Source organism: Genypterus blacodes, unplaced genomic scaffold (genome assembly GCF_046128005.1).
Source record: "Genypterus blacodes isolate CSIRO-AG114 ecotype Tasmania unplaced genomic scaffold, CSIRO-AGI_Gbla_v1 ptg000093l_1, whole genome shotgun sequence".
NCBI classification, from domain to species: Eukaryota; Metazoa; Chordata; class Actinopteri; order Ophidiiformes; family Ophidiidae; genus Genypterus; species Genypterus blacodes.
In genome coordinates this window covers 1,083,504-1,109,403 of record NW_027466897.1, presented here as the reverse complement: position 1 = coordinate 1,109,403, position 25,900 = coordinate 1,083,504, and the positions used below count along the sequence as shown (strand labels likewise).

Here is a 25,900-nt window from a genome sequence, read left to right as displayed (position 1 = left end):
AGTGGATTAAGCAGGTGGGAAGCTGTCTGTCTGAGGGAAGCATAGGGGCGAGCGAGGGGGAGCTGCGACTGCCGCCAGTGAGGGAGAAATAATCACAATGTTACCCCCCTCATGAATTATTAAGTACCCTGTGCCTATTTTAGCCCGAAAAATGCAGCATTTCCATCTGTGGGTCTGAGGTCTGTATGCACGGTGTGTACGCGCGTGTGTGTGGCTTTTCTTTTCTTTCTTTTTTCTTTTTTTTGACAGCTGTATTACTGTTCATAAGCGAGACTGTGTGAGCTGATCAAGTAGTGAGACAAGCGTTCAGAGCGGGAGCAGCACAGCAGCAGCGCTTCCAGTCACAAGGAGCCGTGGCGGCAGAGGCAGCAGCAGCACTATCAGTCAGAGCACAGGCAGCAGCGGCAGCAGCAGCAGCACCAGCAGCACCAGCAGCAGCAGCAGCAAGAGCAAACTCTCCTCTTCTCTTCTCTTCTCTTCTTTCTGGAGTTGTTTCTTGCTCAGAGGACAAAAGCCAAGGAAGTAGGAGGGAAGTGATCCGGGGCTGCAAGCTGCCATCAAAACAAAACCTAAACGCAGACCTGGCTGCCCCCATGCCTATCGAATTTGTTTGCAAAATCAAATTTGCAGAGGAGGACGAGAAGCAGAAAGCCAAGCAGGATGGGGACAAGGAGAGCCTGATTGAGGAGAGCTGCACTCCTCCGGCCAAGGACTTGGCCAGATTTGCTAACTCCTGCACCCTACATGGGATTAATCACATCTTCGTCTCTGGTCGCCTGGGCATCCGGCAGACTCTCTGGGCTCTCGCCTTTTTGACTTCACTGGCACTGTTTCTGTACCATGCGGCTAAGTGTGCCATCTCTTACCTGGAGCACCCCCATGTCACGGCTCTGAACGAAGAGGCCAGCCCGGAGATGGTTTTCCCCGCTGTGACCATCTGCAACATCAATCGCTTTCGCTTCTCTGCGCTCACCGATGCCGACATCTACCACCTGGCAAACTTGACAGGTCTGCCGCCTAAAAACAGGGATGGGCACAAACCTACCGATTTGATGTATCCTGCGCCCGACATGCAGGACATCTTCAACAGGACGGGACATCAGTTAGACGAGATGCTCAAGAGCTGTAATTTCAGTGGACAGAATTGCTCCGTTGACGACTTCTCTGTGGTGAGTGAGAAAGTTTGTCAAAGTTGCTGCTTTTATGTCAAATCGCTCGTATGTTTTCTCGGCTCTATTAAAAAGTTTCTTTTCGTCAAACACATTTTTGTTGAAGTAAAACTGCCCACGTTGTGAATCATCCGGGGGATTGCATCAAACTTTGTCGGCACTTCTTGCTTTTAAGTGTAAGAGAAAAAAGTGAACACTTTAAGAAAGGAACGATTGAAATTCTGTTTGAGCCGGTGCTCCTCTCCAGGGGCCACGTGGCTCCCATGATACATTTCTGCATGCGAGTCTCAGGGCTTTGGCTCCTTCATCGTCATGAAGGAGCTGCATCTCTCGCTAAGTTCACAGCAGCAACAGTGTTTGTCTCCAGCCGTGTGTTTCTGCCTGTCGCTGAACAAAGCAGGGAAACAGAACGCTGTTACACGCGCTTGTGTACTTTTCCCGAGACAAACTGTGCTTTAATGCTGCCTGCAACTCCTGTAGCTGAGAGTGCATGGCAACAAAACTGTCATCAAAAATAGCCGACTCCCTCTCTCTCTCCCCTCTTCCTCTCATCTCCATCGCTGTCTCTCCCCCTCTCTCTCTCTCTCGCTCTCTCTCTGACATTGCAGAGCAGCTGCCTCTGTCTCTCTCTCTCTCTGAGCTCTTGAACCTTTCAGGGGGGAAGGAGTAATGCTTCTCCAAAGATGTATTTCAATCTCGCCGCTGTTAAGATTAAATATTTAAAGACAGACATACATGATTTTTGCATTAGCCAGATTGACTAAAAGGAATGAAACAATTTCCATGAGAGAGGGAAAGTCTCTCTCTTTCTCTTTCCCCCTGTGTGTCTGTGTGTGTATGTGTGTGTGTGTGTGTGAGAGAGAGAGAGAGTTTGTGCCTGTAGTCTGTGCACTATTTATTAAAGGTACTGTCCTTGCAGGAGATGGATTTCCTCATCCCTCCTGCAGAAATAGGAATATGCAATTGCTTTAGTGATGATAAAGTACAGGTGTCAAGTCTTAATAGGGTATGTTGAACATTGATATGCTCACCTTGTCGAGACCGAAAGGTTCAGCCTTATCACAGAGATGGCACTGCATTACCTTTGATGTGCCAAATTAGACCCGAGAAATAACGACGTCTCCTCTTGGCTCCTCTAGCGGTGTTTTGAAAGATTCCTTTGTTTTTTCGCTGCCTTCAAAGCAGACGCACACTTGTAGACATAAGATTACCTGTGACACGGGAATGGATCACCCTCCAACAATTTCTCTGTTGTTCTGTCTGACAAAAGAAAATGTCACACTCCTGGGGGAGCTAAAAGGTTTGATGGAATCGAGTCTGAAGCAACAACACCACTCTAAAAGTTTATAATGTGCTTCTGGAAATGGATAGCAATGGCCTCCAACACTTTGACGCTCACTCCTCCACAAGTACACTAATCAGCAGACAAATCTGGCGTCCAGGAAATGTCTCTCTTGTCTGTCCAGCGTCCAACGATAACACTCCCACTAGGATTGACTTCATCACAGATTGGGATCCTGCTGAAAGTTCCCTAAAATGTTGTTTCCTGCCTTTCAAACGTGCGATCTGTCAGTCACAAGCTACTTTCTGCCTCCACGGATAAAGGAATAGGCTTAGTCTGATTCCCGGTGGAGACCGACTGGGAGCAGAGAAAAGAGGGACTGGGACCTCTGGGCAGGCGGGGATACGCAGCGTGCGAGCAAGCGGCAAACCCTTGCATCCACTCGTCTGCTCCAGTATGTGTGTGACGACGAAGCGCACGCCATTTGTTACAGCCGGAATATAAAAGGAAATCATTATTACAGCTGATGTGTTATAAATCACGTCTAAGCATGCACAAACACACACACACGCTCACACGCTCACACGCTCGTAATGTCTCCTGCGTGTGTAGGTCATTATTCCTCCTCTCGGGGGGATTTCAGGATTCAGGATTGGCTCGCTGCGACAGGTTTCATCTCGATTGATCATTCCGCAGCTCCAGATGTTTTATTTTAGGTAATAGCTTTGTGCTGCTCTTGGGGGAAACCACATGATGAAATATAATGAAGCGTTCCTGATATTTGATTCTTCCCAAAAAAAAAACAGATTGCATCATGCGTGGGAACTTTTTTTTTTTTTTTTTTTTTTTTTTTTCTGCACCTAATCACGAGTACAATTCTAACAACTAGGTTAAATATTGCAGTTGATTGGTTTGAAATCTAATTTTTCCTCTAAATATTCCAAATAAATAAATGTTTACAAACTGTTGCAGATTAATTCTCTGTTCCCAAACATGACGCTAACAGTCTCGCTGATCTGATTTGCGGCGTGAAAATACAGTAATCACGCAGCCAGAGGAATTAGTTTTCCTCTTTCCGACATAATGGAGTGGTGTGATTATTTGACGTAGGTAATAAGGCCATTCTTTATAATTAAAGATTACATTATTGACATGGATTAATCGTAGCAGATAAAGCTGACTCAACAAGCCATGAATAAATAGATTAGTATTTTTCTTCCAGTCTGACTCTGAATAATTGCTGGTGTGTTGTTGCTGTGCTGTGGCAGAGCTGAGCTGAGCAGCGGAGCCCTTTGGCTTTCTTAAACACAGCTCTGAATTGGTTTGCTCTGACTCTCAGCTCTGTTTGCTGCTGCATTATCAGATTTTGCTCTCAGCAAGGACAGATTCCTTCTGCATATATTCATGGAGATGACTGAGGAGCTGTGGGATGGCATGTGAGGTGATCTATAAAAACCCGGGTTAACGGCGACCACGCTCAACAGCCCAGCCCAGCCCCCCCCCCCATCAAGCACCCCAGTGCCCCCCCCCCCCCCCCCCCCTTGTGCAATCTGTCATTCCACTGACTCCAGCCCCTTTGTGTGTTTTATAGATAATTGAAGGTTTAATGGTATAAGCCACAGATTATCTTGACACCCCCCTCTTTCCCATCTATCGTTATGTGGTGAAATCTTAAACCACCTCCATGTAAATCACAACGAGAGGAGTCATTTTCTTTTTTAGTTTTGCCCGGGGGCGAGTGATGAAATGAGCAGAAAATAAAGGGGAAATATCATCGACTGCTAACTTAAAGAAAAAAAAATCCAACTATTTGATAGGTTCAAGGTTACTTCCCTGTCTGTCTGTGCATAAACTGTGAAATATGATTGTGGAGTTATTTTCGGCTTTTTTTGGGATGACGTAAAAAAAAAAAACCCTTAGGAGCTTAAGATTTAAAGAATGAACTCACTAGAATATTTTGTGCTGTTGGTGGTCTGTGTTTCGTATCTGTAAGTATAAAATTGGAGGTCGTTTTTAGCCACAAACTACATTTCCTACGATGCTGGACAGATTTTAATGGCCATTTCGCCCCATGAAATACTTTTCCTTTAACTCCAGTTTGTGCTTTCCGTTCCTCGTGCCTTTCTTTTCCCTTCTTGCCGCTTGGCCTCCACGTTCTGCTGACAACCACTTGCTTCCTCCGAACACCATGCACCTTGACTAGATCACACCTTTCTCCACGCTGGCACACTCACTGACCAGTAGGAGCCGTTGTTGCAACCACAAGGGCGTCCCGACCCCGTTTGCACAGGATGCACACGACTAACAATGCACACCTGAATGCCCTGATTGGAACAGCTTGGGTGTGAGAAGTAAAATTCCTTCTTTTTGTTCTGTCCTATACAAACTTACACGCACAGACATTCTTTGTTTCCTCTTTGTGTGTGTGTGTGTCAGAGGAAGAGAGAGTGTGTCTGCTTATGTGTGGGCTGGGTACATGAGCAGATGACTATGAGAGTGACATTCAGTTCCCTGGTGGGTTCAGCGTCTGCACCGTGCACACACCCCTCACCAATACACCCCCCACCACACACACACACATTCACACACATCCACTCGTGCCCACCCGCTTTGCCTCCGGTGCGGAGCCAGGACTGTGGGAGCGTGAAAGTGACTGGCTATCTGGACTGGCTTCATCTCAAACAGCCTGTCAATTAGCCATCTACGGTTGCACGGTTGTGGGTGTCCCTGCAGCTTAGCATGCTGTCTGATATCTGATTCACCCAGCGGGCCTGAGAACCACCGCCCAATCATTTCTCATCCAAACAACCACAAACAAATACACAAGGGCATCATTTGCTCCTCTATTTCCTTTTTTCTTTTTTTGTAGAATTCTTTACGCTTCCCAACTGTAGAATTTTTGGAATTACAAACGATGATCCAGATCGTAAATAAATTCCCGTTCGGGGCTTAAGTTGGAGAGCTGCCATTGGAAGGAATCCACTTGAGTTCCACCACACTCACATTCACTACCCTCCTCCTCCTCCTCCTCCTCCTCCTCATCCTCCTCCAGCGTATCAGAGGAAGATGAATTACAGCGCAATCGGCCGGCTGCTCCTCCTGATATGCATCACCACTGTCTAATCAGATGAGACCCACCTGTGACCAGCCATTGGATGACACCGATATGCAAACAGTTTATATTTGGGGAAAGATTCGGCTTCTCTCCAGCCGCCTGAGCTCGATGTTGGAGTGTCTCACCACGCCGCGGTCTGATGAGGAGAGTCTGCGGCCCAGGGACGGCTCTTAACTCAAAGATAAAGGCTTCCGATGTTGTGGTTCCTACAAAGCCCCCCTCCTCTAACCCATGGGACTCTTTTACTTGCACAGACATTTGTCTCCTTCTGACAGGTCATACACCAGGCTGTGCCGAGTGTTAATGTGGCTGCACGACACATACACAAGTACACAAAAAACAGTATTAGGTCCGAGTGTACGCTAGATAGAGTGCCTCTGCATACAAACGTACAAGTTTCATCGCAGATTGAGAGAGTTGGTTCGCAAGATTGATCATGACTCCTGACTCGCTTTCCCTCCCCCTCTCAGGGATCAATACATCCTTCAGTCAGATTGCTTCGCTGCCCTTCCCACTCCCAGCCTGGTGTAACTAATTATCTTGTGCCTCTGTTTTGGGCTCCGTCTCAGCTGCATTTGTTAATGCCGCCAGAGCCGGAGGAGAATTTGATCTTTTAGAACAAGATATTTGTTTGTTTTACGGTATCCTCTGCCCCCAATAGATCAATATACAGTGTCTATCCCTGAAGAGGCGGTGGAGTTATTGAGCAATAGCAGACCGACTCGCAGCACCAAGCAGGGATGGGGTAGAGATACAGGCTCCTTCTTAGCCAGAACCCAAACCTACAGTGAATCCAGCAGTCAAATAATCATAATAATTCTTGCAAAAGTCAGCAAATTACACACCGTGTCAAACTCACCTTTCATCATAACGACTTGTCTGTATGGCAGCTCGGCAGGTTTCAGACATGGTGAAAGCTGTGCTCTTACTTTGCAAACACAGCAGGAACAATGGGATAAACACTGGAAACAAAAGAATACACAGTTGCCGAACAATTCTTTCAAAACAATAACACAATGATAAACTCTTTACTCATCTGCATATAAATAGGGAGGTGATCTACACCATGCACGCTTATACTCAATATATTTCTTTACCCCCTCTTATTTTCCACCCATTTTCTTGTACTTTGTCTTGATTCGGCACAGATTTTATGCGCCTCCTATAAATGTATATTCCATCAAGCGGAGCAAATATTTTTAAGGAGCTGGAGCTGTTAGAGACGCTCGTAGATCTAGAGGGAGAGAATGCTCTTTTACCTTCTTTTTTTCCCCCTCCCAGTCATTCATTTAACCTTTATTTACTCACACAGCAACACAGGGAGGCAGGTAACAAATGTGTCTGCTTTATGTTCAAATAGAAGAGAGGAATGATGAGTAAAAAAAAAACAGAACAAGAGCACAAACAGGCAATATGCGTACCTCCGCCAAGGCAAAGTGGTTCTACATTCATGATTCTGTCTCTCAATGATGAAATTCAACACTGTGACTTTTGTTTTTATAGCGCCACCATCAGGTTGTGAGCACAAATGTCTGCAGACTAGCAGGACTTTTTGAGGAATAAGCCACGCCCACTAAATGAGTCACGTCCACTTTTCCTGCCAATTATAGCAAAATAATAGGAAACAGGTCCGGTCCAGATATTCTACATGTATGTTTTCGTGACAACTGATTAGAGAAATTGATTTGAGGTACAGAAAAAAAGTTTTAGCCGTTAAACTTATTTATTTCACTTTAGGGAATTGCTTGAGTAATGAGGACGTTCTAACCGCGGTGTGTTCGTCTTGTGTTGGGGCTTTGGATGGCAATGAGCAGCCTTCACCAAAGATGAGTCTCATTATTAAAAGCCTTTAAATTCCAACCTCTCTCTCCGCAGCAGCCCGTGTGGCCCTGTACTCCATTGTGTTTCCTCCGTCTGTGAATACATTAGCAGAATTTCTTCTGAAAAATTAAACGAAGGCGCTTTTAGGCTGCGAGCCCTTAATGGCTTCATGCTTCTTCATTCTCTTAGTGATAATAATAATAACTTTTTGTTTTTACGCCTTTCAAAGTGCTGTGCAGACGCAAACACAGCGAGACACAGTAAAACAAGCCATGGTAAGAAAAAATAAAAGGAAAAATAAGCTGCTTACGGACGGATTTAGAAAAATCACACAAGTGGACAAAATAATAAGAACGCCTAAAATACAATAGAACAGTCACAATACCAACATTATTATCATTAACAAAAATGGATGTTTGATCAAATATGGACTTTAATTCACATCAAGTTGCATTTTAGACATTTTAATGGAGATTTTAAATGTAAAATCATGTTTGGTGGTGCTGTGGATGAGATTGCCAGTCCCAGTGTACAGATGCCTTAGTGAGTATTTGGAGTCTGGACACCAGGCCGTCTGTCCACTTGGCTGGACTATTGGCTCTTATTACGAATTACGCCTAATGTCACACACTTGGCCGTGGCCGTCGTCGTTCTTTCCCACTCCGTTTTACAAACTTGAATTTTGATTTTACAGCACGTATTTCACATACTGTCTCGACAAACGCCGTCGTCCGTCCTTTGTCCTCACCTCAACATGTTTCCTCTGTAATGTAAATAATGTTAGAAGCTGTAATGCACAAGCGCTGAGTTGTGATGACAGGTGTGAGATGTGTGTGTGTGTGTGTGCGTGTGCAACCTGCAGCCTCGTTGATGCAGCCTCTGTGTATGATGGTGTTTGGCACCTTGCAGTTTCCTCTTGGGAGGTTTGACAAATAGCCCTGAGATTAAACCAGCAGCAAATACTCCAAATGCATTTCTTTTCCCTCAGTGTAATGTTCACACGGAGCGGAAATCACTGACACCATTCTGTATCATATGACTTAATAATGTATACTAAGCTTATGGAACAACAAGCAACGCTGAATAATTAAAGGTAATGCCCGGGTAATGTGGCTCGGCCCTGCTGGCCGTCAGCGAGGTCATTTGATGAGAGGGGACAGAGAGGTTACGTCTTCAGTGTTCAGCTGAAGTTCTATAAATATGATATCAATTTGGGTCACGTTTTACATTCGCTGCTCAGGAGCGACCGCAGGATAAAGCTTCCATCAGCGGCGAAACAACATCAGAAAATAAAATTAGACCATGTAAACACGACATCGAATTGTTGTGGTATTTTCTCTTGCTCTCACTCTTTCTCTCTCTCTCTCTCTCTCTCTCTCTCTCTCTCTCTCTCTCTCTCTCTCTCTCTCTGTCTCTCTCTCTTGCGTATTGTTTATGTGCAGGCCTGCTCATGCGGTTTCAGAGTCTTGTGGTTTTGGAGGGGTCACTGTTTTTGGTATCGTGCAGTTGTGAGATGTATTCCACAAAAACAAACGTCTTTCCTCAAGTTGCTTGTTTATACGGTGAAAGCTGAGGGGGGACATAATTATATATATTCTTTGAAAGACAACAGATGATCTTACAAAGGGCTGGATTCTAAATCCCCGTTGCTGAATTGCGAGCATGGTGTCTACGTGGGTTTTTGTGTGTATTGGGGCGTCAGTTGGGAAGCAATAAAAGAGCTAAAAATACCAAGTTGCTTCCAAAAGGACAAAGTACATCAATATTGAATCACATAGCCTAATACTTTATCATTACTTTATGTCTTTGTTCTTCTTCTGCCCTCTACCATTTCTGTTTCTCTTCCCCCTGAAGGCCGGCGAGCGAGTGTTGGGTCACCCATCAGGCCGACCACTTTTAAAGAGACATTGAAGTTATAATAGTTTTGAAATGTCTCCGGATCTATTTATAGTCCGTCGTTGCATCAGAATCAGAATCCCACATCAAAAATGCATGCGTTCCTCTGAGTTTTGTCAGTTCTGAACATTTTAAATAAACCAGGAGAACGGTTTTAATTTCATTGATTCAAAGAAGAGAAAAAGGAGGAAATTATGACATAAAAAACACAAAGTCTATAACACTTACATTTATATTGACATTTCCGTCAACAAATAAAAGCTCTTCATGTCGTGATGTTAGTAAAACGTCTAATAGCCTCGAGCTGAAAGGCGGTGGGGGAGAAAGAAGAGATGGATTTATCATTAATTGTTTCCCTTTATAGTATGCAGCCTTTTGAATTTTTAACAGTAAAGCGTTTGAGAATTTGAACGTGACATTTGCTGGCGTTTACTGCAGCGGCAATGAGCTCAACTCAGTGGCATCTCACTCATCGGAACGATTTCACAATATCACTTTCCTCAAGTAAATCTGATGACACAAATCACCAAACCACAACCAAACTAAACTGAATCTAAATGATGATTTGCTGTCAACATTAACACAGCTGTGAACACACAAATAAAACAGACACACTTGAAATCATACTGTAATTGATTTGAGTCGTAGTCGCTGAGAGGTATAATAATACCAACAGCTTCTCACTTTACAAACCGACGGTCTGTGTGAGAGCTGCAGACCAACACACACACACACACACACACACATACACACTACAGTGCATCCCCGTCTTCATTCTCAGTCCACTTCCTCTCTACATGAAAACCTTCGCTGTTATATAACGGCCTTAAACGCCGGTTCTTCCTCGGCATTCTGCAGCTCCTTCTCTTTCTCGTGCATACGTTTGCGTCTCGCTTCGGTAACGCGGGCCGCGATCGGCAGCCCCCCCTCCTGTCAGGCTCGGCCCAGGTTGACAAAACGCTCGACCTTCAGGTGCAGTGAAATGTCACCTCATTCAGCACATGGAGTTTGATTTGTCACCTCTCATTTTTGTCACCCAGGCACTGCGTCAGTTAGGGAGCGTCAGCCAATGCATTACAGCGTAATGGCCTCAGTAAAGGACAGAGCATGTGCATCACCAGTTCTAATCTATTTTCACCATTTGCATAGCTTTTAGTGTATATCTGTGTTTCATACATGCATAAAGAATATGAAAAGAGACAAGAAACTATTAACCCCCCACACACACACACACACACACACACACGCCCCTGCACACATACACACATATGCCTGAGACGCTAGATGTGTTTTTTAAAGCGGCATTCATGCTGAAATTCCTGATGTTATAGGAGCTGACAGTGAGCGAGTCTCTATGCTCCGAGCTCTTTCAACTTTAACAACAGTACCTTTGAAAGCTTTATCGTTATACGACTACAGCAATAACATCTTAATTTATAATAAGTACACACACCGTCGTCTCTTTAATTCCTGCTCCTCCCTCCTTTCTCTCTGTAGCTTTTTGTCCGATATAACGTCACGTCATGTTGTATTTACCTACTGGGTCCCTCCTGTCAGGCGTGCTCGTGCGGTCGCCCATCCAGCGCGGGGAGTGTGTGTTTAAATAAGCGTGTAACTGTAGTCATGTTCCCCAACGGTGCTGTCAGGATTAATGCTGTTTTTTCCCTAATGCATGCTAATGAGAAAGTTGTGTGCATTTGATTGTCAATAATGTGAAATACGGTCCTGCTCCCTAAATGCTGCCTCCGTTCAATAACCTATTAAAGTTGAATCACAGATAACTTGGCGCGCATCAGGAAAGCAATCTGAAATTTGTGCTGACATTGATCCAGCAGGAAGGAGACCTATTGCTCCGATTAACACCGCCGCCCCAGGAGAGGAGTCCACTGGCCATTAATAGCCCACTGTCCTCCGTCTCACACAGCCCATATAAAATGCTTATTTATGAGACACATTGAGGATGGACAAAGTACGTTACCAACCTTTTTAATTGTCTCCGGGGGCTACGATGGCCTTTTCCATATCAAAGTAATATTCTTTACAATAAGCAGGCCTTGATGTGTTAATATAACTGCGGCTTGATAAATTAGAATGTGCTTTAACGACTTTCCTGGTTAATTGCGATTAAAGCCAAAGTGTGCAAATATCAGAGCTGGAGACCAGGACAGGGAAATGCTGAGGAATCTGTTTGGCTCTGCTTCAGTGGGGACGGTTTCAGAGTTGGAGATTGACCCAAACATGAAGCTGACAGTTGCAAGTCATTAACGCTGAAGTAGTAGGAATCCTGTGTGTGTATGTGTGTGTGATTTTAAAACAGTTGCATGTGAGCGCAATGGCAGTGTAAGGCTGCACATTGAGGTATGAAGGATGAAAGAACTCCTTCATCCACACTGAGATGTTCTGATCTCTTACAAAAACAAGTTGAGTGTTAGAAGAAGCGTTCACCTGTTAACTTCTTCCCCTTTTGAAGCTGTGCAGCTCCAGAGCGTAGACTCGCCCTCCGTACTCGGTAAAGTTTCCTTTTCAACATTTTAAGATCTATGGTTGCATTTACACACTCGTTTTACAATGTCGATCTGTATCCAAATCCATTATCCAAGGTAAGGAGCATGTTTACAATTGAGTTTTGATTGCATATCACAATGAAACAGTGAGGGAAAGATTAAGGAAATAAGAAGCTAATTTCCCTCTATCTATATACTCTTCTGCTAGTAGGAGGTCGGAAAAATGCTGAGTTCGTTGTTGTCTGGAATGCTCCCAACATTCCCTCCCTGATCCTACACTAAGTCACGCAAATGCCCAGAGCGACCAGTAGGAGTCGCTGTTACGACAAACAAGGATCCGATCCCTCTGCTGGTATCTGTAGCTATTGAATTCTGTCAAGAAACGCTGTGGAATTACGAGTTTTAGCACAGGATTGAGCGTTTGAAGTTCTGGGTTGAACACGCGGTGGTTGACTGGCTTTCTTGCGCTTTTGGTGTCATCTCTCAGAAGCAGCTAATGGAGAGTCTTGACACATTAAAAACAGTGGGGATGAACATCTGTAAAATGCCACAGATCCTCTCTGAGTGTGCCAATTACTGGGATACCAGATGTCTGCTTGCTTTTGTAATTTAATGCCAACTAATGGGAGACTGAAGTGCAAGTGCTATAATTACAGCCTCTCGACATGCGATTTTCAAATCTTGGAGTAAGATGAAAAGCACATAACATGCATAGTGGCTGGAGAAGACAAATAGCTCGTCCATTAAAGAACCCCCGCAGGAACTGAATTTAGGAAAACGACAGATCCTTTAAAATTTGTGATCGCATTCATTTAATTGTAGACGCGGTGATAAGGGCATCTCCTAAGAATGAATATGACCAATAATGAGGTACGGCACCGCTGTCCATGTTTACGCATGTCCTTGACATTCACTTTGAGAGTAGGAGTGTGGGGGGGGAGGAGAGGGGGGGGGCGGCATCCTTCTAAACAGATCTTGAATGTCCGGGGGAAGGAATAAATGTCAGTGGGCTTCACTCACAAATCACTGCGCTTTTTTTCCCCTCCTCTGACCTTCACAGTATCTACTCTAAAGAGAATTAGCAGGATGTTCATGTTTAATTGGGATGTATACTAATGAAAGTGATCCCCAGAGACATGCTGAATATGTTTTCCATAAAACCCGTGCCCTTACGCTGACAACTTGTTAGTACATTAAGGTAATGATAAATAACTAATTAGCATGACATTGAGGGACTTCTGGGGCCGCCTGAAAACTGGATAAATTACTAATCTTTCCCCCAAGACAAATAAGTCCAAGGCATCTGTGCGAAATCCATTGTGTATTTAAATATCAGCGTAATCTAATTGCCGCCATCATATCTTCCTGGAAGAGTTTAGCCTCAGGATACCATTCAGCTGAGGTGTACCGCGACTGGATCAATAGATGTAGTGGGCATGATTATGTTGTGATTATACACCGGAGAGAGCCGCGTAAAGCACAGAGAGGTGATTTGACGGAGAGAGAGAGAGAGCGATAGGGAGGGAGGGAGGGAGGGAAGGAGAGAGAGAGCGGCCCCACCTCTTGGCACAGATCCACAGGCTGGAAGAAGCTGGGTGTGAGGCAGAGCGGTCAGTCAGATGAGCGCCGTCGCTTCGCCTCGCCTCGCCTCGCCGTCCGGCCCTGCTCAGCACCAGCTGGCTCCAGGAGCAGAATTAGAGCCTCCCCCTCGTTTCAACCTGCCGTATGCTGCTCGAGTGTTTCCAAATCACGCCATAATGTGCTTCATTTCCTCGCTGTCTGACTCAGCTTGTATCCAAGTCAAGCAGCTCTACAGCATCTCAGGTCAAAACACTGGTTTCACCCTCTAAAGGACTGAGGACGAAAACAGGAACTGGACTGCGATATGTCACATTTAGATGCGCTTTAAAATAAATAAATAAATGGATTTATTCAGATATGTAAAGGTCTTCATTGCGTATGCTGCCACCACCTGCATTTCCTCTATTAGCAGACTGGCCTCGTACTACCACACGTCATGCATGCTTCCATACATACTGAGTGTCACATGATGCTGCCACTGCGGTAGACAGAGCTTCATATTTAGTCTGTAGTTGCCGTGGCATTTATCACCTGTTACCTTATTTTATTTGTTTTGACTCTGGCTGTACTGTGGGAAAGGACTCGTACGCAATCACACCTGTAAACAAGGGGAAGGCAGCTTATATTAATGATTTCTTTGCACTCTCTAAGGGGAATAATTTACTGGGGTCATTAAATGTGGCTTGCTGCAACATGCGACAAGGAATAATTTACACATTTCTTCCATTTTCAGGTGTATAATTAACACATAGGGGTTGCGAACATCTGACAAGGGTGTAAGTTTACTACTGTTCCTTACAAGCGTTAGTAGATTGTTTTACGAATTTACAAGGCTTTTAAAGGCTGAGCGCTGAACTGTAACCATGATTTAGACGGCTACTTCTAATACTCAGTTTATAATATAACAAAGTATAAATTGTATATAATATAACAATAAAATGTTTATTGTTCAAAATCCTGAACAACATCCAGGTGTGTTAAAATGTAAATTCAGACTCAACCTGTGAGTATTTTATTTACGACAACAACATTCATTTTAGTGTTTTCAGCATCTTAAACATTTTTTGTGTAAATTAATTAAAGTTACAACAATTTATAGCCTCTTACCTATTTTAAACCAACAACCAAGAAAATCCATGTCTGCCCCCTGGTGGTTGGTCTGTTAATGTCAACTCTAGCGCTAGTCCTGAGGGATTGGGACGCCCCTGTCCTACAGCACCACATGTGGCCAACGCAGGCAATGCTATAAATGTTATGGGTTTTTTTTAAACAGAGTGGAGATAAGTTAGCTCTAAACATCTAGTAACAAAAATTCCCTCTTCAAATATCACGACGAATATGGCAGCAGGAGCAAATGTGAGTGATTAAGCGTAGCACCAGCAAACAAATCAGACTTTAGCCGGCGATGATACTCATAGGAGGTCACCTTTAACCATGTCTCTTTCTAATGCAGGTTATACAACCATGAGACTGTGGCCTGAGCCTGTATGCAGAGTCGACCCCCCTGAATAAATAACACCCCCCTCCTCCAAACAGCAGCATTAGATGCCAGGATTAGCATGTCATTAGACAGTAGTCGCTCTGGGGACCGCGGACAAAGGAGTGAAAAACGGAGCAAAAGAGCGTCGCTGCGGTCTTCCCCTGAATACCCGAAGAGGCCTAGTTGTTTTCCCTCTCCGGAAAATTACCTTTACGCCCGTATTAGACTGCAGCATTCATTTTTCTGATGTTTCTGTGTAAGTGGTGAGTGCATTGTTATAAGACATGGTGATTACCTGCCATGTTACGCCAGCAGCATCACTGCAAAACACTACAATGTTAAACGAGAGCTCAAGACGAATTAAACAAGCCCGGAAAGACGAGCACACACACACACACACACACACACAGACACACACACACACACAGAGTTAAGTTTACGACCACGGCAAAAAGTGTCTCCTGCTGTTGCTCCAGCCTGTGTTATCTGCACCATGAACATGCAATTTCCACTTGATTGTGCTTCCCACGGATAAGTAAACACATTCAGCAGAGCAGCAAAGCGCACGAGAAAAGAGCACGAGTGACAGTGGCAATAATCTGGTTGAAGAGCCCAATTCAACCTCCATATTCACATTCTTAAGATCTGCGATACCCACGTGGTCTGAACGGCGTCTCGGGGTCCGCGTCTGCCCGTCGTGGCTCAGCGTGCTCGACGGTTTACCTTTTTGCCTTTTTATTGGAGTTTCCCATTTATTAAGATGAAACCTGGAGGCGAGTCGGTATGTCCTGAAATCTCGGGCGAAACATCTCCACTGATTTCCTGGATGTCTGAGAGAGATGGATTGTAACCGACGGATATGAATGAAATATGAAATGCGGGATTGCCTGGACAGCCCGACGTCTCCCGCGTCTCCACCTCAATTTCGTCCGCACAAACAGCACTTTGTAGCGTTTGGTGGCTAGGTTAATGTCCCACACTTGCATGGGAGCAAAGTTTAGGAAAAAAGTGTGCTGCCGTCTGACAGATTAGTTTACATATTTTCCCCCCAGCTGAAAGGAATATTTCCATATCTATGATGAACTGATATCGCTCGGCATATATGAGTCGTACAGGGAAGCAGAAGTCAGGATTTTGATTTAAAATGGCAGTGATGTGTTTACCTCCACGTCTTGATAGCGACGTAATCCCTGTCCAATTGTAAAGACGATATAAACGTGATTACATCTTATTTTGATGTCATTATATTCGGTGCAAATCATCATAAGTTAAACCTTCCTCGTCACGCAGTAATCACACGAAGACAGCGAATGGAATTAACTGCCAAAGTCGGGTAAGCGACCTGCCAGGATCGCAGACGCTTATCAGCCAAAATAAATCACATATATTATCGATGGAAATACGTCAATTAATACGTTGTCGGTGCAGAATCGGAGCCTGTATGTGCACGAGGTTAAAGAAATGTGTGTAAGACGTAAACGTGGAGCAATTTAACAGGTTCCTGTGGTGCCTAATGTAAATATAGTATTGCGTAACCTGTTGCCGAAGTATGAGAACACACACACACAATCCTATATATTCCATATGTGCATCTTGCTCAGTGGAGTGATTGTGATATTTGTGATCAATTTCTTCATGCACACGTTTGTATGGGAATTACTGTTTCTGAAATCAAAAATGATAACGCCACGAATATTCCTATAATCACTTCCAGATTAGATGTTTCCCTCTCTGTGGCTCAGTATATTATTAGAAGAGGACACACTCTCAGAATCAACATCGGAGGAGGTTGGAACTGTAACGAATGTCTGATTGGTTTTGTGTGCAAAGCGCCGCCATCCACTAAAATATTGGCGAGGGCAGAAATCTTTGCTTGTTTCCTGCGTGTGTGTTTGTCACGTTCGTTTCTTTTTTGAAAATACACTGTTGCGGTGTTTAAGAGAAGACAAAGAGCATGATGATGTGTTAGAAAATTGATGGGAGGCTCCATTGCTTTCTCCCGAGGCCAGTAATGTCATTTATTTTCTACAACAAAAGGAGCAGGAATGAAAATCATTCAGCAGCGCCCGGCATCGAAAACGAAGTGTAAATGCTGTTGGTTTTCATCAGTCGGCGTAACTACTGTGAGGTTTTGCTTTGCTTTGATGTAAGTGGTGGAAAGTTTGAGTGTCATTACCTGCAAACACAAATTTGGGGTTGCGAAATATGTTGGTCATCTTATCTGTGTTGTAATGTTGTTTTTGTTGCTCATGTCAGTACCAAACCTGCCTGATAATCATATCAGGCAGGTTTACTAACTCGACTTACAAGGGAAAACTTTCTAGTGTCCGAACCCGGAAGACACAGATCCATAAGACATACAGCTGCTCCGGTCAAATATTGAAATATTGATAATCAGGGTCTGGGAAGGCGCTCGGAGAGTCTGCTCATGCTCCAAAACTCCGATCACTGGATCACCAGGGAGACTCGACACTGAATCGCATTTGTTATCGCGTTGTGTTTGTTTTAAGTCTTTCCGATCATATAGAGTCTTGTAGCTGGGCACGCCAAGTCTGTGTTTCAGCGCTATAGATTCCTGATGAAAAGAGATCCACGAGCACCAAACATCCCTATCTGAAAGCCTTTTGCGGCGGCGCTGTGGGACTTGGTTTGGTTCAGACGAAGCTGAGATGTTGGTGGAGGTTTAATCCCCAACACTGTGAGAAATGAGCTCCCTCGCGCTCGCCTGCTTTCTCCTGCAACTTTGATCAAGCCCTAATATGATTAGGCAGCGACCCTGACATGACTGGTCCAGGAAGATGTAAAAGGAGCGGGGGGAAGGGGCGGGATGGAAGAACGTCTGATCTGACCAGTAAACCAGGAGAAGAAAGGAATTATTCAGAAGGTGTCTTTCCTCTGTTGCTGCACTGTCTTGTGGGTAATAAAGGTTTCATGTATTCATTTTACCCCAGCAAAAAATGCAATCTATAATGACCTGACATTTCTTTTTTTAAAACTAGCCAAGAGGCTCATGACGTGAATGTTAACGAGGACCCGCCGTCATTGTAAGGTGCAGCCTGATGGGAGGATGCTGCCTTTTAATTCTATAAGGTGTCGGTTCTTCTGCCGGGTAAATAAATTAAAGTAAACCTTCCCCCTGCCTGTCCTACAGGGCAAAATATTTCCTTTTGTTGTAGTAGTAAATACTGCTACAATAACACTACAACATGTATAAGTAATGGAGCCGACCGTGCTGCGCTCCCAAAGCCATTTTGCGAAAGTAAAAGCAAAGACCTGATTTCTTGAAGATCTCCTGTAGGTTGAGGTTTGTTCAGAGTTGATTTTACTTCCTCTGATCTGCTCAGAAACCCATCAGACTGCACTGACTTCAAAACGTAAATATTGACTATTTTCAGTAGCTCGCTCTCCACACACAGTGGAGGAGCAAACACAGTGAAATGTGTCTGTATACGTCCGTGTGTATGGGTTAATCCTGTGGCGTGAACCTGACATTACTGATTCTCCTGCTCGGAATCCTAGCAGCAGGTTTCCTGTCTGCTTCTGTTGTGCTCCCATACGTGCTGCGCATTATTCTCCCCTTCCTCTCAGTGATGATGAGTGGGGCGAGGCGCTGTTTGTGAACTTCAGAGGTCAAATGTGTCATGTCTCGATATATTAACTTTGCTCTAATGGACTTTATCAGCCTCAGTGCAGGAAGTCATGGAGATTAGAGCGAGAGGGAGTGGATGCTTGGTTGGTTATTTTTATTTTCCCTTTGCTCGCTGGCAGTTGGACAAGAATACTTAAAATGCCTTTCAGAATTTCTTAAAAAATGGTGTTACCCGTCTCGCACAGGTCCCTGCAGGTCCCTCTGCTGATACGGCATACAACTTTAAGGACAGACATGTTTCTGCAAAATACAATGTAGAGAGAACATACGAACACCATTTGATAAATATTTTAGTCAGACTGGAGCCCGGAGCTTCACCTACATGTTGTTTATCCCTTTCTTGCTTTGGTAACGCAAAGGGACGGCGTCAGAAATAGACAGATTGTGAAAGATGTCTTGTGCAATTGGCAAGTGAAACAGGAAAAGATGCGGCACCGCAAGGGATCTTCAGCCATTAGCCTACAATGAGAGAGCTGGTGTGGAATGGAAATACACTGATTTACCGCCATGCTGCTGCTTTGGGGCGAAGTAAGACGTGTCCAATCACTCACGTTGTTGATTGCACTTTGTTTGTTGTTACGGAACATCAGGAAAGTCTAGCAGTGATGTCGTGCTTTTGCCTGCTTTTGCCACAGATGCTGATAGCGTGCTAAAGATAGACGTTTGCACGGCCCCCTGCTGGTTGTACCTGTAACCCGCCCACCACCACCTGCTATCCACCAGTACACCCACACACCTGCAACTGTGCTGACCTGTAATTGTCACAAATAATAAGGTCGTGTTTTCTAAAGAGAGATGGGTGCGCTAGTTATTTATAGCACAAACAGAACAAAAACATATTGGCCATTAGTATTGATCAACAACCCCTGTCAGCCCTGCACGTATTACTGTGGCCGTTTTGTACCAGGAAGCAGAAAAACGGCCTCATAAGAAATGCATCATTCTGACAAATGGATCAAGCAGAGAAGCTACAAAAAAAAAGGCTTTTCATGGCTGATCAGCAATTGGTTCACGTTCTTAAACATGTTTTACTGAAATCTCCAGCTAGTTTTAAAACATCACCCCCTGTGTGTTAAGATAGAAAAAAAAGACATGTATTCCTCAATACTGTGACTTATTGTAAAAATGGTTCACCGTCTTGCTTTATAGTCGACAGGAACACAGTTAATGAGTCTGCAACTGATGGTTCGAAATATTTCACACAGCAAAAATGAGAATAATACACAACAATGATACATGGATATTCTGGTAAGCAAGGAAGGCTTATAATACCCTTCCCATATTTGGAGTCTATTCAATCTGGCCACATTTTGGATCTGATCTAATTATCCCGAGGCTACTTTTGATCGGGTATCACAAAGAGAGTTCAGAGATGAGGTCTCAAATGCAAGCAAACTCACAAAAATGGGAAGGAAAGAAGACAATTTGTAAAGATGTGAACACAACAAAAGGCTGCAGGCAAACAATGGTAAAATAAGAAATAAGACATTTACAAAAATGAGACTTGAACTAAGGCAAAAATGATGCACAAACCAGGATTCAGGTTAATACTCAGCGCTCATTACAGACGGTCAGAGGGGAACTGTCAGGTTATTATTATTATTGGACTGATTGGGGAAATGAGGAACAGATATGAAGCTGACAACAAAGGAAAGAGGCTGATTGGCTGAGGAAAGTCATGTGACGACAAAGAGCGGGAAAGTGGAACAAAGAAAAAGTAACGCACAGAGACACAAACTTAAAATCAGGATAATGATGGGTTTCTTTCAGGAATATTAATTTTTTAGAATGAATATTTTCAGCAGTTATATTGGGGAGTTGTTTGTAGCTAAACTGACGTCCGCAGTTTCTCTGTTTACCTTTTGATTTATCATGCAACAAGCAACACGACTGGCTGCGCTTGACATTAAACTATCCCCACTTTAAAAAAAACAGAATAGATTGAAAAAGAATTAATGTGACTGAGTTTGAATGTGTAAATACTGCAGCTTATTGTTTGGGAGATGAATTTGTCAGAGATGATTTGTGTCGCAGCGTGTCATTGCGTAATCTTAAGCTCGGTTCATATGGTGTCGGTCATCGCTTTGATTACTTTGCATCCCATTTCAGTCCCGTTACGTGTTTTCATTTTTGTCTTCGTTTTTGCATTCACACACACCCCCCACACTAACCCCCCCGCCCCGACACACACACACACACTCACACTATAGGCTGTGGAATAGCACATCAGCTGAGACCTCGAAGTAAATCACAGGCGGTGTCCTCCCCGAGGGAAGTCAATCAAAGTCTCCCAGTGGTGATCCATTTCCCCAGACCGAGCTGATCATTTTCCCTCTAATATCACAAGTCCCAGCAGCTCGCAGGCTGATCAATGTTGCTGAAAACAGAGAAGTGTCCATTGTGTGTGGGAGCAGCGGGGGAGTGAAAAACATACTGAATTGATGACTTTGTAAAGGGAAGCGAGGGTTTGTGTTACCCACGGTTTCCCCCTCCAAACACGTTCCCCTTGTCCACCGCACCAACAAATTAGCAATTCAGAGCGTGGCCCTGGGGTTGCCAGTGTTTATGTGGATGCCCGGTGTGATGAAGGCTCACATTTGTTTCCTGTCACTGACTTGTCACTCGCTCGGCCATTAGAGCCAAAGGCAACTCTGATTTGAACCTCTGATAGCAGGAAAGATGTCAGCCGTGACCAAAGAGAGACGGACACGCAGAAAGTAAGAGAAAGGAAGGGAGGGAGAAATGCTTAACGATCCAAACATCCTCGCTCACATACGCTCACACAAACATCTCCTCCACCCCCAAACAGAGCAGACATAACCATCAAAGCCAGTGCTAAGGCGGTGATGCCCTTCACAAAAGTGTTGAGTTGGCACCTTCAGCCTCACAGTAGATTACACACAGTGAGAGACGGGCTTTCTGTTTTTAAACATTATGATTTGGGATCAATATCCTTAATTAGCACTTCTAAAGCATCCTAAAGTAGTCATCAGATTTTGAGCTTATATTTTCAACTGCTGGGATCGATTGCTTGTTTGAAGTGTCATCTCAGAAGCACCGCAGTAATTCTCACTCCTGAAGCCTGCTAACGAAGCTCCGCGTCGAGATTTTGCAGACGCCTTTGAAAAGAAACTTTACATCGACTTTGAGCCGCGCCGTGCCCCGCAGCACGCAGCTCACTTTGTGTAATGCAGATTGCAAGCAAATCGCATTACATTTAAATGACATTTAATGCAGAACATCACATAGACCCAAAATACCAGCAGCAGGTGTTCAATGAGATTCAGTGCAATGACTGCTGGTGGGCTGATGAAGAAGGAAATAAGGCCTTGTCTTATGCAGGGGGTTATTTTATATTCAGTATTCATGCGTATGCCTTCACTCCCATCTTACTAATGCATATTGGCCATTAGCCAGTCACACACATTTAAAATATGGGAGACCCATGCTTAGATTTCATTTTGCTTAATGCGACAATAAATGGGTCCTGTTTTAACAAGTGACCCCACAACCCGCCTGATCCCAGGATGAACATGATAATCACATTCATTTGTACAAACCATCTTTCTTTCTTGGATGGGTGCTTGGCAGTTTTCCCTGTTTTCTCCTGTTTGCCTCAATGGTCTTATCTTTAGAGGTTGGATCATAGAACTGTCACTAGATCAATAAATTCACTTTAATGTGATGAATGAAGGTGCACAGGTGGCACAGGTTGGGTGCAGCATCTGGAGGCCTGGGTTCACTTCCAGGTAGCGGTACCTCCTGCTCGGTTCTGCCTCCTTGGGACATGATTGCCAATGTCAGCAGAGAGATCTAGTCCTTAGTGCTACACCAGCAACTCCTTCTGGTCAGTTGAGGCGCCTGAGAGCTACGACGTCATTCTGAATCTGGAACCAGTTAAAAAAGGTTTAGAAAAAAATGGAAAATTGCAGAAAATGGAATTAGGTGGAAATGGGAAAGTCATTATAGCGCCATCGTCTGGCTGAAGAGTGCAAAAATTGTACGTCTGCTCCCCTGGATCAAGTTTTATCAAAATCCATCCAACAAATTGACAAACACCACAAAACACACAACCTCTTTGGAGGAGCACACAGCACAGTTTGAGAACCGCTGCTTTAATGCAGAGAATTACTGCCTTTGGGACTTTGCTCCTTTTAATATGCATGTGTATATGAATTACATGCAAGCAGTGGATGGCAATAAAAAGAATAACATTTGCTGCATAAAAACAGGCAATCCCGTGCGGGGCCACGTTTTTATCCACGTTCCATGTAGGAGGAGGTCGTCTCCATGTAGCAGCACAGTCCAATTACGTTCAGTGTGGTTATGTCAGCTCAGGTTTTATATACATGTGCTGTTTGTCCACCGCTGACCCTAATTATTGAAATGTAGCATTAATCCTCAGAATCCAGGGGATTGTGGAGCTGAATTAGGGTCAGCCAGAGGTTAATGATAGTCAGAATTATCTGGGTGGGTCTTAACACACACTTTTCAAACCTGCATTGAACCCGGCTGCTGTGTAATTATACTGTAGCTTTTTCACTCGGGCTGCTTACCTTATCGGCCTGCTTGTGGACATCCTGTTTTATTGTGTTTGGATGTTTTAATGCTTTCTCTGTTGATAAACCAGCTGTATATTAAGGCCGACTGCTAAACGGTTGTTGTGTTAGTTATTTTAATGAGGTATTGTTGTGCCTATTTGTCAAATGAGATCAATTATTCACAGGTTGCTTAGCAGTAAAGGCCTCTGTTGGCTGAGTGTGGAGGCTCAGCTGCTTTTTGTTTCTGTCAAAAGACTGTGAGAGTCTGATCTTTTGTGGTGCTTTTCTCTAATCAATAAGAACTCAGGTGGCCACTTAGATTCAGAGCCAGAAAACATTTACTCAGGTATAGAACATGAACAAATAAACCACCAAGGAAACAAACAGCAATGGAGCGACAAGGAACATGTTTACAAAAGAAATGAGGGAAATATGGCAGCCAAAATGATTTGAATGAGTCGAGAAATCCAACTCAGATAGCGGGGTCGTTATGATGATGAAACAAAAATCATTACATTAACTGGATGGCACGCAAAGAGCGCATACCTCCTCCAAGGATGAATATTCATCCAATTATAACGGTGTCTCTGAATGATGAAATTACAGACAAACCAACAAACTTGTGATTTGACATTATCCACTTCCATCCATTTCCTGACAATCTTCCTGCCACTGTAATAGCGCCACCATCAGGCTGATTGATGTTTAATTGTGCGCATAGGTAGTAAGTGCACATGTGCGCCATGTTTAATTAACTACGCCACGCCCACTCATCTTTGGCTGCCAATTATAGCTTAAAAATACCAAAATTGAATCAAACTTTCCCAAGAATTTCACCAAAATCCATTGATACATTTCTGCGACATCCAGTGATGAGAGAAAAATCATTGAAACACATGATAAATACCAACATCTCATCACATCTGTCGACTGGTTTGACGTGAGTGTGAATCACTGCATGTTTCTGATCTTCACAAGGGGATCAGCAGGCCCGTCAAGTAGGATTGTAAGTTAATTAAGGTGTCATGACTTAGCTGGCATACGTGTAGTATCAGACGCCCTGCAGCTCTCATCACGCCTAACATGACAGCGCTGGTAAGCCGTGACTTGGCATAAGGAGTGTCTAAGGAGAGGCGCATGAGGCCCAGGGGTGCACTTGATTTGGTCATCAACATAATGAGGTAATTTTAAATAGATTGCCGCTGAGACACATAATAGGCACATCATCAATGTTCTGGCCCGACCTTTACTAACAAAGCATAAAACTCTGTCTTCCTGTTGCTCACAGGGCACAGATGTTAAGCGTTTGCTTCCGCACTGTTTTAGATTCTTTTGTTGCTCTTTTTTAATTATGTAAAATGACTTTGATACATTAATTATATTTATTATGCGCTCCCTCATCAGTCCTACCAGCATTGAGTGTTTTTATGATTATTATGTGTTATTTCATCTGTTTGTTTGTTTGTTAGCAGGACTGCTCATGAATGAACCATTAAAAAGTCCCTAATAACGAAACAACATATAAAACTAATGAATATTGTACATTTTTACGATTTAAAAGAGTTGAATTTCAGAGGAAACATAAACTATGAACTACATAGTTAAATCAGCCTACACTCATCACGTTTACACCCTTTATACTAAGATTAAGGTGATAAATCTGCTTTTTTAAACGTCATATATGCACCTTCATACTGTTGAAACTGAAGCATGCATAGCCCATGTAACGTAAACATCTTAATCAGACTGTGTGTGCATTCCCGAAGACTGATGACTCGTCTCCTAACGTGATTACACATTAAACACGTCACGAATGTACATGTACGCAGGTTAATTGCTTTTTTTGCCATGCAGTATTAATACTCTGAATATTGAGTGCATGTAAATGTACTGGATATAATTCCTTGTAAGTACTTGCATCCAGGCTGTTATATTCTGGTAGGTTGCATGAGTGAGTTGTCTGAGTCGTGATCGGAGCCCTTTACAGAAAGTTCTTCAAGTTTGACGAGTTAACTGCAGGACAAGGACAACAAAATCCATACATCATAGATCAACTCCATTTCAAACAAAACCGCATTCTAGTAAAGCTTATATTTTAATCATTTATGGGAACAAAAGCATTTCTCTATCAAAGTCCCTTATGCCAGCCTCAGCCTCCCTGTGCTCCCTCTTAGAATGATCTAGAAGGATTCTGCTGGATTCCTAGTGCAGCACATTAAACTGGGGAAGTTGCCTCTGCTGGCCTGTTTATTTCTTCATACAAATTGACAGCCTGAAATAGAAACGCTGCTCTGACTGATGTTCTCATCCTGTCAGAGACGCTCTCTGTCTCTGTGGTCACTGAAAAATCGTCCTTTTGGGCAGACACGCCAACTTGCATGGACTGTCAAGTCTCAGCTACAGGCTTCTGAAAGCCCCTGTGAATTAATGTATTTTATTTTTACCGTGTCTTGCGCTGCTGTTGCTGGTAGAAAAACACGGAGCTTCCACAAGATGTAATTTGTCGTCAAAAATAAAAGTGTCGCAACACAAAGTACATAGGCTAGATGTGGAAGTGAAGCGACCAGATGAGCCGGATTTGCTCTGTGATAATTTTTTTTAGCACTGAAGACTTTAACAATCAGTGAATGGGTACTTTTCCATTCTGAGAAATAACTCTGAAACGCTTAAAACAATTAAAATCACCAACTGAACAAAATGAACCAAAAGTCATAATAGAACATCAGGGATAATGGTTTATAATGATATCTGTCCTCCACATTAGTCATCAGTGACGAACGCTTTGTGTTCCTTGCAGCTGAAGTTTATTTAGAACGCCAGTAAGTTTGTTATATCCGTGTTTTCCTTCCACCCAAATCATTT

The 25,900-nt window shown here is 43.7% G+C and overlaps 1 protein-coding gene across 1 annotated transcript in view; it reads left to right on the top strand.

Moving 5' to 3' along the window:
- The first annotated feature begins 593 nt into the window (after window positions 1-593).
- Window positions 594-25,900, top strand: part of asic4a (acid-sensing (proton-gated) ion channel family member 4a) — a 67,327-nt gene continuing 42,020 nt past the window's right edge. The window contains exon 1 of the mRNA XM_076159159.1: window positions 594-1,169. Coding sequence (XP_076015274.1) covers window positions 594-1,169 — 576 coding nt within the window. The remainder of the gene's footprint in view (window positions 1,170-25,900) is intronic.